We start from the raw sequence: 17,550 nt of genomic DNA, 5'->3' as shown, positions 1-17,550 counted from the left end.
ATGTTGAACTGGCTTCGTAGTACAGGGCACAGGTGGCTAGCAGCGCTAAGGTCAAAGACACAGACATTATATTTGTATTTTACCAGGATGCAGTGACACAAATATTTACATATTTACATTTGCTATCTACAGCACCCGCCGCCCCTGACATCCCCCACTCCCCCCGTTGACAATTTACTAGCGGTACCGAAGTGGGCCGGTCGAGAGTCCCGGGATGATTTTTAGTCCCATTCCACCACTGGCTACATGACCATATGATCGCCCATATTGACGCACCTAATTCCTAAACTTCTAACAGATACAACATAAACCGATCCTTCAGCCTCATATGAGCTCTCAGACACGTTCAAAATTAAACTGTCATCGCTGTCTGAGCTTGCTGCTGTGTGCACCATCGTGCGTTTACATGCAGAAGCTGGGATCCTGAACGGTGCAGCTGGAGCGCTGTGCCCGCAATGACGTCACACATCATTTGGCGGGACTTGAAGAATCCCCGAGAAGATCCAGAAAATTGTCAACATTGAAGGCAGATTAATGGTTATCAAAGTACAAATATCCAAAATCAGTTCAATAACGGTTTTCAAGGGGACAATATTTACTCAAATTGATGGGTTTGGATGATGGGGGAAACTCGTGTCACAGGCTCTTTAAGACTGTGTCACTGAAAATACATTTGCCAACAATTCTTTTTTCCCTCAGTACATTCTAAAAAGCCATTACATCTGCAATTCCCATTTGGCCGCACAATGAATGATGAAAAACTGAGAGGATCTCGATCAGTTGAAATAAATGGATGTTAATAAAAAAGCCAAGGTGTATTTTAAAATGCATGTTAAGTGTCACAGTCTGCTCCCTCACTCACCTATTTTCTGCATTAGCATTCCTTAGTCACCTGGTAGTCACCATAGACTGTATATATAAATGGACGTAGTGTCCGTGACGTCACCCATAGGGTTCTGCAGAGTTGCCGTGAAGCCCTTAGTAGGCGGAGTCGGCCACTAACGGCTCGACTGTGACGTCAGAGTCTAATCCCGCCTGCTCCAAATAAGGGCAAAGAGGCGGAGCCAAGGCGGGACCTGCTGCCTCCGAACTGGAAGTAAACAGAGCTAGCTCAGGCTAAGAAGCTAAGCTAACATGAAATACATGCATACCAAGTTACTGCTAACAGTGTAGTTCCCCTATATAAACGTTACATTCATAATCAAATGAGACAATCTGCAAGATAATTAGCTATATTTTGTTATTCTTAATGCTTGTCATTCACACGTTGAGAAAAGACAGACTCCACCGCCCGGACCTAACGGAGCCGCAGTGGGCTAGCTCCGGGACGCCGGCTGGAGCTAGCCCCCTGCGGCTCCATTAGCTCCGGCGGCCACCACTGGGATAATTGGGTCCCCTATTAACATTTGCTCCCGTTTAGCATTATGGGCGTCATAGGCATAGACTATAAAAGTCTTACCCAAGGCTGAATCATAAACTAAAATGTATATGTATGCATAAAGGGTTACGTCCTTAGCTGGCTAATAAGTAACAAGCTAAGCTACCAAGCACACAAACACCTGCGAACGGGGTTAACATGTATAATATTATCATTTTAGACTTCTTGGAAGTTCTGTTAGTACATTCAAGCGCACAGCACGACATTTTAATTGTCTGGTATTTGTAACAATATTCCCTAAAAGGCACAATCACCACGAACACGGCTAAAGCTAAAGGGTCAAGTACAGTACTATGACTAACTAACGTTGTAGCCTCTATGGTTGTAGCCTAGCAGAGTGGACAAGTTGCTGTTAGCTGACAGTGAGGCATGTACGTGTCCATCAACGTGACCACGCCCTAATTTATGCAAACACTTTAAGACCTAATATAAATAAAAGGGTCATGTTAGAAAACAATTCACTCACAGATTCATAATCACGAAGGTGGAATCTAACTATATCGATAATAATATGTATTGCATCCATGGGTAGAAACATGTTTTTTTCTGCTGTAAAGTTGGGCATTTTAACATGGGGGTCTATGGAAATTGCTCCTTTCTGCAGCCAGTCCCTAGCGGCCCATGTATGAACTGCAGTGTGTGGCACTTCCGTATTGGCTTCCCGGCTGTTCGCCAGAGTTTGCCGCTTGGTAGTCACACCCTGTTTCTCTCTCTCACTCTGTTGCACCCATCAGCTCCACTAGTATATAGGCCCCCTTCACTCTCACCTCAGTGCCAGATCGTACTTCGCAGCATGCCAGTCTTTCCCGCATTACCTTCCAGATTGCTCTCCCGGTTTCGACCTCGTCTGCTTCGCCTGTTTCCTGACCCTGCCTGTCCCTGGATTATTCTGGTTTGCCCGGTCCCTGACCCTGTCTGTACTGTACCTGCGTCTCCCATCTTGCTTACTCCTGGAACCCTCGCCTGTCCCCGACCAGCCCTTTGCCTATAAAAAAGGTGGTTACCGACTATCCCTGGTTTCCCATGTGTTGCATTTTGGTTCTTAGCTCGTTTGTGACATTAAGGAAGTCTTAAGCACACGAGTGGATGAATTAGGACTTTAATATACAACACGTGTTGTCTGGGAGTTTGTAAACAGATGTTTTAACATATTTTGCTGTTGTAGCAAACTTCCATTGGTCCTCACTAACATTAATTCATCAAAACTACACCAAAAGGTTTTGCTTCTCCATTCACCATAGAAACATGCAAGATAAACTGACTTTTCCTAAAGGGGCCCTTTTATGCTCATTTCATTTGTGTATTGTCTCCATGCTTTAATGTTCAAAAAGGCCTTTCTTTTTCTCTTACTGCCTGTACTGCCGCACCTCTTTTCCCCCTCTGTCTGAAACCAGAGCCCCTGTCTCCGTCTAAGTTTATGATGTTAGGACAATGTGTTGGTCGATGCGTTGTCGCGCTTATCAATATGTAGCGGTTGTTGCGAGTGTTTATTTGTGTGTGTTTGTCTGGTATTTGCCTGTTTTGTGTATGGCCCTGGGTGGTCGTAAAAGAAAACGTAGTCGTGATTGCGTCTGTCAACTCAAAGTTGATTGTTGTGATTATTTTGTTTTAAAAAATAAAAATCACTAACTCATGATGGGGGTGTTACGTGCTCCCCTCCTTGTTTTTTTTCTGTCTCCCTGCTGCGCAGGTGCACCTGGTCTGCCCCTGGCTCCGCCTCTGCCCAGGTGTTTCCAATTCCACTCAGTCGCGGATGTATAAAGAGAAGCTGGAGGAGAAGGATGTCTCGCCCTTTTCTGATGCCGGGAGACACTCTCCTGTGAAGACCCTTGTTTATGTACTGGGGCTTGAGCTATACTGTGTGGTGTAGATGTGTTTATGTTTAGCCTGGAGGACCTGGTAGTCCAGTTTTCACGGCTTTCTTTGTTTCCATAGGGTTTACGCCTGGCTTTTGGTTAGGGGGGAAGCTCTTGGTCCTACGGCCCCTGGTGTGGCTGGCTCGAGCTCCCTCCTTCCTTTTGTTCTTTTTGGCCAGTCCTCCAGACCTTTTTATTTTCCCATTTGGATTTTGTAAGAAAACGGCTCAATAATAATAAATGTCCGTTACTAAGTACTGTTGTTGCGTGTATTTTTTGTCATGTTGCGGGTCTCAGTGTGAGCCACTAAAGTGGAGTCGAGGCTGTGGCCGTAACACATGCTAACACTTACAATCCCGTCCTGTTTCTCGCTTGAAGCCAGGAAAAGGCTAGTCACTGTGACCTTTTGACCTGTGCTGGACTATGGTGATCTGATGTATATGAATGCACCTGCCAATTGCCTGGTCAAGTTAGATGCTGCGTATCACAGTGCACTGAGATTTGTGACAAACTGTAAAGCATTAACCCATCACTGTACCCTGTATGCAAGGGCTGGTTTGCTTTCACTAACTGTACGGAGGCTCAGTCACTGGTACATTTTTATATACAAAGCCATGCTAGGGAAACTTCCATCTTATATCTGCTCCCTGATCTCTCGGAGAATTGTAAGTGGCTACTGCCTGAGATCGAATGCTGTGGTTTTATTAAATGTGCCAACTGCTAGGACTGTCTTAGGGAAGACAGCTTTTAGATGTGCAGCTCCTCTCCCCTGCGAGATGGAGTTCATGACTTTATGAGCTGTTCATGAGCACTCATGAAACATTCATGAACAACTCATTATATGTTCACTTGTCATGTTCATGAACCAAAATTCTTAAAATGCTCATGAACCATTTTAAAGAGCAGTTCATGAAATGTTTATGAACATTGTTCATTCATATAAAGTTCCTGTTTTGCTCATGACAGACTTTTATGAGCAATTTATGAACTTTTCATGATCCAGCCAATCACAACATTATAATTAAAACCCCAAGAAGTTTGCATGAGTATTTCATGAACTTTTCATGACTATGAGCATTTCATGAATTTTGGATGATTGTGGCGAGTTCAGAATATTTTGGAATATTCATGAGCATTTTATGAACTTTTGATGATCAGTGTGATGTTTTTAAAGACCTCTTGAATATTCATCTACTATTTGAACATTTCTTTCTTTTTTAAAACTTTTAATCTTAAAACAAAACAATAGTGAATTTGAAACTGAACATTATCTGTATTTATTTTGGTGACATTCATATCATTTTATGGTTTATCTGTACTGTTTGAGAAGCAGTACGAGTAAGTAGCGCCAAGGTGGAACCTTTGGCAGGTGAGCGGTGACATCTGGGTTACCTTAGGGGGGACACTTCCGCCCCCTCCTCAGAAGCAATCCAGACGATCAACCGGATCCTGTGTATAATTATTGCTGCTCCACTTTTCTGTTTTCTACAGGTCAGTACATAATGAAAATGATCGATGTTAACTTGTGTGAATTAGATATGATGTTGGAGATGTTTAGGAGAGTGTGTCAGAAGGTTTTGAGCATGTTTGACATAGTAACGGTATTTTAAAAATACTAAACTGTCGGCAACAATAGATGCCATTTTCGCGGGCTTCAGCCGCACCTGGGTAAATGTGACCTGAGCGAAGGCTCGCAGGCAGGTTAGCTGCTGCGCACGGGTAATATGTTTTGTTTACCTGAGTGCAGTCTTGCAGGCACATTGCCTTGTTTTTTGTTTATTAACATTGACAGTGTATTTTTGTGATCTCCATAATATGTTATATTTGGTAAAGATAGATATATTGATAGAAAGTATTATTTGATAGCGTTATGTGTTTATAGATAACAACCTGTCCTTCACTGCAAACATAGCTGCTACAACCCGCTGCTGCAGATACACGCTTTACAACATCAGGAGGATGCGTCCCCATCTGACCCAGAAAGCCACGCAGGTTCTGGTCCAGGCTCTCGTCATCTCACGCCTAAACTACTGCAACTCCCTCCTGGCTGGTCTACCTGCATGTGCCATCCGACCTGCAGCTCATCCAGAATGCAGCGGCTCGTCTGGTCTTCAACCTTCCTAAATTCTCCCACACCACGCCGCTCCTCCGCTCCCTCCACTGGCTTCCGGTAACTGCTAGAATCCACTTCAAAACAATGGTACTTGCGTACCATGCTGTGAATGGATCTGGCCCTTCCTACATCCAGGACATGGTTAAACCGTACACCCCAGCACGTGCACTCCGCTCTGCATCAACCAAACGACTCGCTGCACCCTCGCTGCGAAGGGGACCCAAGTTCCCATCAGCAAAAACACGTGGGTTTGCTATCCTGGCTCCAAAATGGTGGAATGAGCTCCCCATTGACATCAGGACAGCAGATAGCTTACACACCTTCCGGCGCAGACTGAAAACTAATCTCTTTCGACTCCACTTCGAGCAATAGAACTATTAACAAAGCACTTATGGACTGGCTTACCTAAAGCCAGTTGAGTAGCACTTGAAATGTTTTTGCTCTATGAAACCTGATGTACTTATATGATTCTGTTTTCTTCAAGTTTGTATTTTGTTGGTCGAACGCACTTATTGTAAGTCGCTTTGGATAAAAGCGTCAGCTAAATGCAATGTAATGTAATAATTTATATTGACTATGTTGAATTTCTCCTTGAGATACAGTAATTGACTGTGACAGACAGATAACTTAAATGGAGAAATGTGATGTTTGTAAAGTTCAGCTATTTGAATGTAACTGTGTACTTTGAATTTTGAATAAGAAGCATTCCAGACGATCAACCGGATCCTGTGTATAATTATTGCTGCTGCACTTTTCTGTTTTCTACAGAAATCATTTATTGTTGCTGTGGTACCCAAGCTTTTGGGACCCGTAACAAAAAATGTTGTGCAGCTGAGTGTCAAGAACTGCTTCAAATAGTGATGGGATTAATTGTAGTGCTCCACCTGTATACATGTATGTTTGTTTGTTTGTTAATTTGAGTAAAGTTCCATTGTGATTGACATAATTGTTGTTTTCTATGGTTGCCAATTGACCCACAGTCAATGGTTCATGAACAGTTCATGTACATGAACAGTTCATGAACAGTCCATAGCCAGCCATTGAATTATATTCAGTGACTGGGTATGAACTGTTCATGAACGGTTCATGAAGTTGTTATGAACAGTTCTTGATATGTTCATGAACAATTCTTGAAATGTTCTTGGTTGAATATCCCTACACACTCACTGAAAACTCCATTTCATGAATTGTTCATGAACCTGCCTAAAACCATATTCCATGAATTGTTCATGAACCATTCCAGCACAGGAGTTTCATGAGTAGTTCATGAACTGCCCTAGTGCCATTTAATGTTCATGTCACTTTCATGAACAGTTCATCAACTTTGTTATGAGCTGTTCATGAATATGGTTCACTAATATTTCATGAACTTTTCATGACAAGTTCATGAACAGTTCACCATCATCTCACTGGGGCTGTCTTGGAATAGTCTGCAAATTAAATGGAAACTGAACAATCTGGTGCCACTAAATGTTTTTAAAGCTCGGTTGGATGCTACTCAATCGGAAGCTATTGGTACCTGTTTATGTGGATAATTTTGTAAATGATGCTGTATGATGTCCTTTTGTTGTTCTGTTTATGCTTTTATGTTTCATGTGGAACTACTTCAGCAGGTCTCTCTTGGAAAAGAGATCAATGATCTCAATGGGATTTTATCTGTATAAATAAAGGTTTGAAATGAAATGAGCGATAGAACGTTTTTACTTTCTGCATTAAGTGGTATCACTGACTCGCATCATTTCTGGATTTTTGGTACACAACAGTCTGAACTGTCAGCCAACAAAGGCTTAGCTGCTATAAAAAGGTTTAGGAAGCCGTGCGTAAGAAATACAAATATATATCATACCATGGCGCTGACCACGCGGCTGACGTAGATGGGGTTACAGCGAGCGGAGACATCGTCAGCAGGGTCTTTCTTGTGTTTGAGGTTAAGGTCCAAAATCAATAAACTAATTTCCACCATGTTGTCCTCAAACTGGAAGAAGGGAGAGAATTTTGAATTGAAATATAAAATATATTTGAATTATTTAAACTTTAAAAGATACATCATTTGCAGTTTGCTTTACAGTAGATCATTCAAACTCAAACTTAAAGTTCAGCCACTAAAATGTCAGATTTACAATTTGTATTGTGTACTTGAATTCTAAAAAGTATATAAACAAATGTTTCAAAACAGTGTGTGTGTGTGTGTGTGTGTGTGTGTGTGTGTGTGTGTGTGTGTGTGTGTGTGTGTGTACCTGTCCAAAGTCCCAGGCTCCAGGGGAGATATGTCTTTGACTACCTCTGTAGATGATTCCTTGTTCATTCAACACATACTCCTGTATCTCATCCTCATCCTTCAGATACACCCAGTCATCTACACACAGACACACAGACAGACAGACACACAGACAGACAGACAGACAGACAGACAGACACACACACAGACAGACAGACAGACAGACACACAGGAAGACAGACTTTTTATTTGTATTCAAATTATACGATAACATGTCCTGTATTCAACATCTTACTTTAGCAATCTTACTTAATGGCAAAAGAGGACAGATGTAACTGTAAAAACCCTTTTTTCCCCCTTTTATTATCTTAAGTCCTTCTGATATACTTTTACTTGAGAAACAATTTGTGAAGCAGGATTTATACATTCCACATTAGCCTACTGGTGGTACATTCTTTCTTGCATAGTGATTCATGTATTATTTTCTTCTTTTTTACGCAGTTGAACTGATACAAACAATTTTTGTCACCAAAGATAAATAAATAAATAATGTTTTGTTTGACTATTCCATCGACCAACCCCCTTTTTATTTAAGTTTAAAATAAAAATGTTTTGAGTGACTTTAATTTAGTTAATTTGAATGTTAATTTGTAATAATTTATAACATAAAATATACTATATATAATATACTATATATATATATATATATATAGTATATTATATATAGTATGTTTTATTTATTTATTTATATTTATATAGATAGATATCATTTGTTTTAACCGGACTGTTTAAACTCCTTTTCACTCCAAAATAACTTTAATTATTTCGCCATAGGGTAGATATTCTCTACACTGCTGCAGTGTGTTTGAGATATTGAGTGTAACAGTGTAAAAATACTAAATAATAAATAAATACGCAATATCTGATAATTACTTTTATGTTATTGCCTGTTAATAATTGTTCAACTATTTGTTTTTTAAATAGTTCTACTGTATACTGTATTATTACACAAGTTAGTTGTTTACTCTATTCTGATTGGTCATTTGGACATTTCACAGGTTGTTAATACTCGATAGCACCCAGCTGCTAAGCAAAATAATGACCGTTGCTAAGGAGTATCAACGGAGAAAAGAAAAGACAGAGCTTTGAACGTGAGAAAAATATATAGAAGAAAAGATAGACAGGAAGTAAAGACTAACGTGAATAGCAGAAGAAGACAGGCAGTAAGTAAACAATAACGTGAGCAGCTGAAGAAGACGGACGGGAAGTAATCACTAATGAGAACAGCAGAAGAAGACAGGCAGGAAGTAAACACTAACGGGAACAGCAGAAGAAGACGGACGGGAAGTAAACACTGAAGGGAACAGCAGAAGAAGACAGGCAGGAAGTAAACACTGAAGGGAACAGCAGAAGAAGACGGGCAGGAAGTAAACACTAACGTGAACAGCAGAAGAAGACGGACGGGAAGTAAACACTAATGGGAACAGCAGAAGAAGACCGGCAGGAAGTAAACACTAACGGGAACAGCAGAAGAAGACGGACGGGAAGTAAACACTGAAGAGAACAGCAGAAGAAGACAGGCAGGAAGTAAACACTAACGTGAACAGCAGAAGGAGATAGACAGGAAGTAAACACTAACGTGAACAGCAGAAGAAGGAAGACAGGAAGTAAACATGAACAGGAACACGGTATGGGCTCTGGCGGTGTTTAAGGACTTAGCTAGGTTAGTGGAAAAGAAACTGTGAACAGACTTGGACAGTCACAGAAAACCTCGTTCAGTGCTGCTGTCATTTTAGGTGGTTGCTGTTGCCGCCGTTCAGCAGTTGTTACGCAGTAGAGCAGACTATTTTGTATGCCGAAGCAATACCATCATTTTTAAATCAATTAAATTATTTTCAGTTTGTATTGTATTTTTGTACTAATACAATAGTATAGTATGACTGTAGGCCTACTTGGTTACTTTTAAAAACTGGTATCTTTTAAAGATGTTAAAGTATCTTCCCATTGACCAGACAGATGAAGCACCTACCGGGACACCAGGGGTTGTAGAGCACCACCAGCTTCCCCAGCAGCATCTCCTCCCCCCCGAGTTTCACAGTCAGGATCCACTCCCCCACAGGGGTGACAGCCGGGGGGGTGAGGTTGAGGACCAGAGTTCGCAGGGAGGAGTCCTTGTGCAGATCTGCCTTCCATACTGCTATCGCTGAACGGGAGCGGGTCACCACATCTGGGATGCCGAAGAGTGAAAGCGTACCCTGTTTCTCCGTTGGAATTTCTCCTGCAGAGGAGCCAATTAAGTTAACGTAATGGTGCACATGCTATGAAAAATACCCTATTTTGTGGCCATATGATTCGGCATTCTAACGGCCCGTCCACACTACAGCTTCGACAGCTTCAAAAACGGTTTCTAACGCGTCTGCCCATTCACTTTGAATGGGGTGACGTCACGTTGCCTCGCTTTTCGCCGAACTGAATTGTGGGTAGCAGAGCGGTCTGTCTCCGGCATCTCCGGCGTCAGAAGTTGAACAATGTTCAACTTCTGACGCCGGAGTAGCCAGCGCCAGCCAATCAAATCCCGTTTCTGAAAATCTGACAGCTCAAGCCCTAGCCAATCAAACCGCGTCTAAGCTGGGAGAGATATCCCGCCGTTCATTTCTATATTTCAAAAAAAGATGGAGGAGAAACTAACTATCGCCGTAGCAAATCACCCGGTTTTGTATGACCAGACCCTCTTCACCTACCGGGATACAAACCGGAGGAACCAGGCATGGAGGGAGGTGGCAGAGACAGTGGGGGAAACTGGTAGGTTTTCGCCTGTTTGGGGAGTTTATATATATATATATATATATTGCTCGCATAAAATCCCCGGGGTTTTTTGCTTTGTATGTCGGGGGCGGACGCGTTGGAAACCGTTTTTGAAGCTGTAGTGTGGACGGGCCGTTACACGTTGTGTGACCTGCTGCCATGGCCATCTTTGACACTACACACACTAAAATCACACTAAGGAGGAGCACATTTTCATAGATTTATCTCAAAGCATTATCTATTGGACTTGCCCCAGCAACAGTCAGTGTCACCATAAACCGTAGATCTTGCCAGACAGACACAGCTGATTGACATTAGCTCATTAGTGCAGACACACCCAAACACAAAAACACACAGTTAGGCCAAAGTACCTTTTCTTATCACACCCTTTATTATGGAATAACCTCCCGTATTATAGTGATCAGAGAGTCTCATTTTGTATCAATCCCCCCAACCCCACACCCCTTCTAAATACTGGACTCATGGAGTTACTGTATCATTAAGGAAGCTCAGGATGGGTCATGTTTCTTCAAAAAAAAGTGCCCATATTGAGCAACTGTATCCGTACTGGAAGCTCAGGAAGAGGCATGTTTTCAAAATAAAACGCATCATTTAAAGTAAGCCCAACCTGTCTTTGCAGTGATGTGCAGCTGGTGCAGTTTAGGGCCGAAAGGCTGCGCCACATTCAGGGTCAGTTTGAAGGGCTGACCTCGCCTCACGATCAGCTGATCCACAGAGATCTCACTGGTGTGGTGGAGGAAGTTGTTGTTCTTAGGGTGGAGGTCCACTCCCTTAAAAACTGAGAGGAAAAAAAAAAAAAACATGAACAAGCTGAAAAAATAGCGACCGTCTTTATTCAGATTAAAAATGTAAGATTAGTGAAGTTTTTATGGTTGCTCATAGTGGTCCCAAAAGATGTTGGAAAAGTATTAAATAATAAATTCATAAAATACCTAGAATACGTTTTGCACACGATTGATGTGATTTATTATTATAGGTTCAAACATTATAGGCAGTTACAGAGGGTCTTACTTGAACATGAAATGGATTTTCATTTTCTTTACCGACCCTCTTTGAAATTCTGTAGAATGTATTTTAATTTAATTCTGACTTGCTCTTCGAGAACGTTTTTTCCTCCTGTGCTTTACTGCAGTTTCCAAACTGTTTGTGTGTAGTCGATTTAAGACTTGATTTACTTCTTCAAATCCCAGACATAGTTTTAGTCATGTTTTGGCACCAACTCAAGATCTTTGGGCGTGGTGCTTTAGTAACAATTTCGGAGATGAACTGCTATAAAAAACATACCAAGCAGACGCTAATATTTGAGACATCTTCATCCTGAAACGCCCATAGGAGTACTTTGTTTACTTCTGCGACATAGTGACATCACTCTGTAACACTCACGCTTCTATTGGCTAGTGTTCCAACACATTGTAAGTGATAGGTTAAGGGGCGGGACATCTCTAAGCGGTTGACCAATCACAACAGAGCCGACAAGCTAACCAATCAGAGCAGACTGGGCTCTGGTTTCAGACAGAGGGTGAAAAGAGGTGCTGCAGCACAGGCAGTAACAGAACATTAAAGCATGGAGACATGTCACTAAATATATATATGAACCTGAAAATTAGCATGATATAACTCTTTAAGTGGCATAAAGACAACTTTCCTCTCGGGTGGAAAATGAAGTAGTTGTATTGTGTCTGGACTGCACCTTTACCAATACAATAAAAAAAAAGTTGTAGTACTTTAAATGTTTAAATGTAAAAAAAAAGTTGTAGTACTTTAAATGTTTGCTTATTTTAAGCTTTTGTACATCAATGTGTATCCTCATGCTTGATTCTACTTATTGAGAGTCACTTTGAATAAAAGCGTCAGCTAAATTCAATGTTTATGTTTTTATTTTACATGCAAATGATTAAATCCATGTTTACTTGTTATTTAATTGCTGACATTATTACCGTACCAGTTTTCTTTCTTAAGTGTTTGGAAAACAATTATGAGTGGGAAGATTTAAAGAAAAGTTTTCAGATATCGATTCCAGTGCTGCTGGTGCGGAGCCAAGGGAGGTTTTAGAAAGATTCCCCACAGTGAACCGGTTCTGCAATTTTGAGACTCGCCACCGGCTTTTGCAGGTTTCAACAAGTTAAATAAAACACAAGTCATTAAAGTAATTATTCATTTGTATTTTGTGGTCATACTTGCAGAATATTGAAGGACAAAGTGTGTGAGCATGTATACTACAATACAATAGTAAGCAACAAAAAAAACATTTCATTTTGAAGAACCCTTTTGTTTTGTTTTTAGTAGGGCTGTCAAACGATTACAATTTTTAATCAGATTAATCACAGCTTAAAAAATAATTAATCATGATTAATCACCATTCAAACTATGTCCAAAATATGCCATTTATTTATGTTTATTGTTGTGGGAATGGAAAGATAAATGAAAGAAGGCGGATATATCAATTTAACATACAGTATCTATGTTTATTATAACATTTTTCTGCATGTGAAAATTAAAGACAACCCACACACCTATCAATCATCAAACCGTGGGGTCTTAATTCATTACGTGTTGATTTCTATCAACGGGGGAGTACTTCAGGAAAGTCGACAGAGGGGGGGGGGGCGGCGGCTCGTGGAGTACTTCGTGACCACAGAGTGTGAACGTTGTGATCAGCTGTTTGAGCGCAGTTCTCCAGTGAAGGGGGGAGTCTCCCTCCGCAGCCGGTTGGCGTAGTTTTGGCACAGTTCCGTTGTACAGACCGACGTTAACAGCAGCCCTGTCTGTGCACACGGAGACCGACTCTGTCGTCCGGTGATCTAACCGCCTTCTGGAAAAGCTTCACAAGTACGTCGGTACGCAAATGCGCTTTGTGACACAAGTGACGGTACGCATTTCAGATTACGCACATAACCTGCGTATCAGTTATGTGCACCCCTGTACCAGAGCCATATTATTACTATTATATGGCTCTGCCCTGTACTACAGCAAGAGTATTCTGCGTCGGGACTTCCTGCAACAACACCACGCCGTTATCAAAGATGTTCTATTGAGAAGACGATCACTACGTGACAAAAGTTTTCAAAACCGTGGCTACTGAAATCAATCTTACTAACTGCTGTCTGTGCAATTTACTCCGCGAGTTGGCAGACTTTATTTTGCTTACTTTAACATCATTTTTCACGGTGGGGCTAAGCCATTTCTTGGTATGGGTGTAGCCTACCAGCCATACCCTGGCGCTGCCACTGGTGGCACATATGGGGCGGGCCATTCTGCACATGCGTTAAATGCGTTAAATATTTTAACGCAATTAATTCAAAAAATTAATTACCGCCGTTAACGCGATAATTTTGACAGCACTAGTTTTTAGTTAATATAATAGACAATAGACTTAAACAATCTTATTTAGGAACATTTTAGACAATAATATTTTAATCCTGAATTGAAGACACTCAGAAAACCTGCATCATAAGCATATTTACAGCAGTGTGCAGCAACAGACTGTGCATCCTGTCAGCGCATTCATGTAATGTGATTATCATCGTCAAATTAAGCATCGAGTCGCTAGTGAATTTCCCTCAGGCATTAAAAGATATGGCTTAACACAGGCCTATTCAAATGGCGGCCCGCGGGCCAGATGCGGCCCAGAACCAACTCCTGAGTGGCCCAGCCTCCCGTAGCCAAATTCCTACACTAGTACAGACCATGAATGCAACACTCCGCGTTGCATAGAAACCACTAAACCACAACGCAGTACGTTTTTTGAAAGTGTATCTGGTGGTGCTAGTAACGGTGGTCATATGATAGCAACTCTAAAACATGTCTATCGCAACTCTGAAGTGTAAACAAAGACAAATCGGTCATTGATCTTGTGGAGCAGATGCGCGAGTCATTGCCCAAGTCAAGCTGGACCTTTTCGCGACCGACTTGAGTACGGGTTGGATGCTGCATTTTCCGACGCTCCCCAAATACATCACATCCCCGGCACAAATCACGGATGTGATGACAGATTTCATTGCGAGGTTGAAAGAGAACTTTGCCGGTTGGATGGACTTGCTCTGCCCACAGAGGTGATGGGCTTTGTCAGAGACCCCTTCACTGTTGCAATAGAGGGGGACGTATCAACCAGAACAAAGGAAGTGGTCCCCTGCATCGACTAGGGGAAATTTACACTGGAATTTATTGACATGCATTCATCCGTAACCATGGCACCAGAGCAGCGCACTAACGGGCCAGCGAAGTTTTGGAGTGATGTCAAAAAACAGCAGTTCCCTAACGTTCAGAAAGTAGCGATCTGTGTGCTCAGTATGTTTGGATCAACATACACATGTGAATCAAGCTTTTCACACATGAACTCAATAAAAAGTAGCACTCGCTGCTCCCTGACTGACAGCACTCTTCACCAATGTCTTAAGATTGCATTGACATCCTATGAGCCAAAAATCACTGCTCTTGTTCAACAAAAAAAAAGTCAGCGATGACAAATCACAAATGAGGTGATAGTAAGCACCTATAGTAGACGTGTAGTGTAGTATTCATGTTATTTACCCTCATCCCTTGTTATGGGTTTGTGCAGGGTTTGACAGTTATTTTTGTATTCATTTAAATGAACTTTGTAATGTGTCTGGGTCAATTGTGACCAAAACGTATGATTTTTTTGTTATTACTTGAAAAGTGAAAACATTATAGTATTACCTCTTTTTGTTACATTGGAGCTCTTTAACTGTTTGTTAATGCACTTTTTGATGTGCATGTGTATCCAATTTTATTTTGTATGTGAGGACATTTATTAAGACTGCTATTATTGTATTCAGTTAAATGCACTTTGTGATGTGCCTGGTTAAAACAAAAAACCTGAATATTTGACTTCTAAAGCAAACAAATGTCATGCTACAACTGTGCACTTTTTTTCAGATTCTGTTAAATTAATGCTAATTTGTTGTGTTTTTATGCACTTTTTGATGTAGATTGTGTGTTAGATGAACAATGAATAAAAATTGCATGTTTTTCATCGCAGTAATATGTGTTGGTTTAAAATGTGTCATTACCCGCTTTTTACAGGCCGCTGAATGTCTGGCCCAGCTGAATTTTGTAGTTATAAAATCTGGCCCAACTGAATGTGTAATTGAATAGCCCTGGCTTAACAGTTTCATTTGTTTTGTACAAAAAGCATCTTCTTTCTTAAAGAGCTTTGGGAAACTAGCTAAGTTGTTCAATCATTACATTTACAGTTAGAAGTCCATATTAAGATTGTATACATAATTCCTCTTAATATGAGCTGATGCTATTTTAGATGTTGGCTGACTGTCAAACTATGTTTTGCAACCAAACTCAATACCATTATTAAACAATCTAATAAATGCAAGTAACAGGAGACTCTAATGTTCTTACCAGATTCTGGAGCTGAATATGTCATCTTTCCAAAAAGCTTCCTTCCTAGAATCGTTGATGTACAGAAAAATGCGCGCTGGCAGGCAGTCAGCAGCACACTGGAGGCACAACTCGTTTGTGGAGATTTAAATACTTGAGAAGCCCAACCCCCTTTCTAATGAACCTGTAACAAGTGGCACAACTTTTGTCCACAAAGACGTAGTGCCCATATGCATGCTCTAAAGAGGTGGGACAGAAAGGGGCTGGCAGTGTTTGGATAACCCGGAGCACTGGGTCTCAGCAGGGGCAACTCTCCAGTTACCAGTCTAAACCCGGTCGGTTCCCAAGCCGAGTCCCTGCAGACTGAGCTACTGCCGCCCCCAATTTAATATATCTTCTCTCACCTTTATGTAGTGTTTTATTTTCCATTTTTATTTGCATTAATAATAATTGAAAGCACTTGGAATTGCCATTGTGTATTAAATTAAATGTGCTATATAAAAAAACGTACATGATGTTACTTTTGTTCTTGGTTTCATCTTTCATGGACTTCACAAAGAAGGAAAGGGGCACATTTTATATAGTTTGGTAGGTTGTGTTTTCGGCCACTTGGAAACCACATAGAAACTGAGATTTGATGTAATGCAAGGCAAGGCAAGTTTATTTATATCGCACCTTTCAACACAAGGCAATTCAAAGTGCTTTACAAAAAACGAAAGACATTAAGAAAATGGCATTTAAAATCAGTCATTAAAAAGAAAAGATAATAAAATAAACATTAAAAGAAAACATACATGGATAAAAGTTAGTCCAGTTTAAGTTCAATTAAAAGCAGCGGCAAAAAGAAAAGTCTTTAGTCTGGATTTAAAATTAGTGTTATTCAGTCGATTTTTCATCTTTGACTCATTTTAAATAAAGAGTTACGAGTATGAATACGTGTGTGTGTGTGTGTGTGTGTGTGTGTGTGTGTGTGTGTGTGTGTGTGTGTGTGTGCGTGTGTGTGTGTGTGTGTGTGTGTGTGTGTGTGTTCGATGGTCATAGGTCATGATTTTTCCGAATGTCGAAACAAAGTGTGACTCAGAAAGCCAGTTTTACGTGAAAATCAGGAAATATGATTGCACACTAATTGTTAATAACACCATGCGTCACAATGGGGAAAAAACATGAGGCGTGGATTGACAACACAAATAATTATATGTGCCATTTAAATGACTGTCTTCCTTCATCTGGCATTTTAATTTCAGATAGTCAGTGCAGTTAGTGAGGGTAACAGTCTCACTCCCTGATAGTCCAAGAGCGACGCTTGGTCAGGGTGCTTTGGCGTGCAGTTGTGACTAGTCCTGCGTACCTGGACTCACATTCAGGTTCAGGTCCGGACTCAAGTCCAGAGGTTCAGGTCCGGACCTGAACCCATGGCTTGTGTCAAGTTGTGTGAGTAACTAAAGTGAACTTATTGTGAGCTAATTATCAATTGAAAATTAACTCATAATCAACTCAAATTCAAACTCGTCAGGTTTATTGTGCTCCCTTCCAACTTGTGTCTACATTTCTCTTCAAAGTACAAATGTAAAAAAAACACTTTTTGCCACTTAGTCTACAAATGACTTATGACAGCAACTACAGTGAACTACTACAAAGTTCAAACATTTATTTCATTTACCAAACTAAAGTAACCAAACAGTCCCTGAGCTGACTGAGCCTAAATCCCTAAAACGTTGCTGAAAGGTAGAGTGTAGAGTAGACTACA

At 40.9% G+C, this 17,550-nt stretch overlaps 1 protein-coding gene across 1 annotated transcript in view; it reads right to left on the bottom strand.

Moving 5' to 3' along the window:
* Positions 1-15,908, bottom strand: part of LOC117446491 (protein-glutamine gamma-glutamyltransferase 5-like) — a 31,485-nt gene extending 15,577 nt beyond the window's left edge. Inside the window, exons 1-5 of the mRNA XM_034082692.2 lie at positions 15,825-15,908; positions 11,059-11,229; positions 9,655-9,903; positions 7,645-7,763; positions 7,254-7,382 (exon numbers count right to left, since the gene is read on the bottom strand). Of these exons, the coding sequence (XP_033938583.1) occupies positions 7,254-7,382; positions 7,645-7,763; positions 9,655-9,903; positions 11,059-11,229; positions 15,825-15,849 (693 nt within the window). The 5' untranslated portion in view covers positions 15,850-15,908. The remainder of the gene's footprint in view (positions 1-7,253; positions 7,383-7,644; positions 7,764-9,654; positions 9,904-11,058; positions 11,230-15,824) is intronic.
* Between the last annotated feature and the right edge of the window lie 1,642 nt (positions 15,909-17,550).

The sequence above is a fragment of the Pseudochaenichthys georgianus genome, chromosome 5 (assembly GCF_902827115.2).
Source record: "Pseudochaenichthys georgianus chromosome 5, fPseGeo1.2, whole genome shotgun sequence".
In the NCBI taxonomy this organism is placed as follows: domain Eukaryota; kingdom Metazoa; phylum Chordata; class Actinopteri; order Perciformes; family Channichthyidae; genus Pseudochaenichthys; species Pseudochaenichthys georgianus.
The sequence above is the reverse complement of the archived record's forward strand: the minus strand, read 5'-3'. Positions and strand labels throughout refer to the sequence as shown.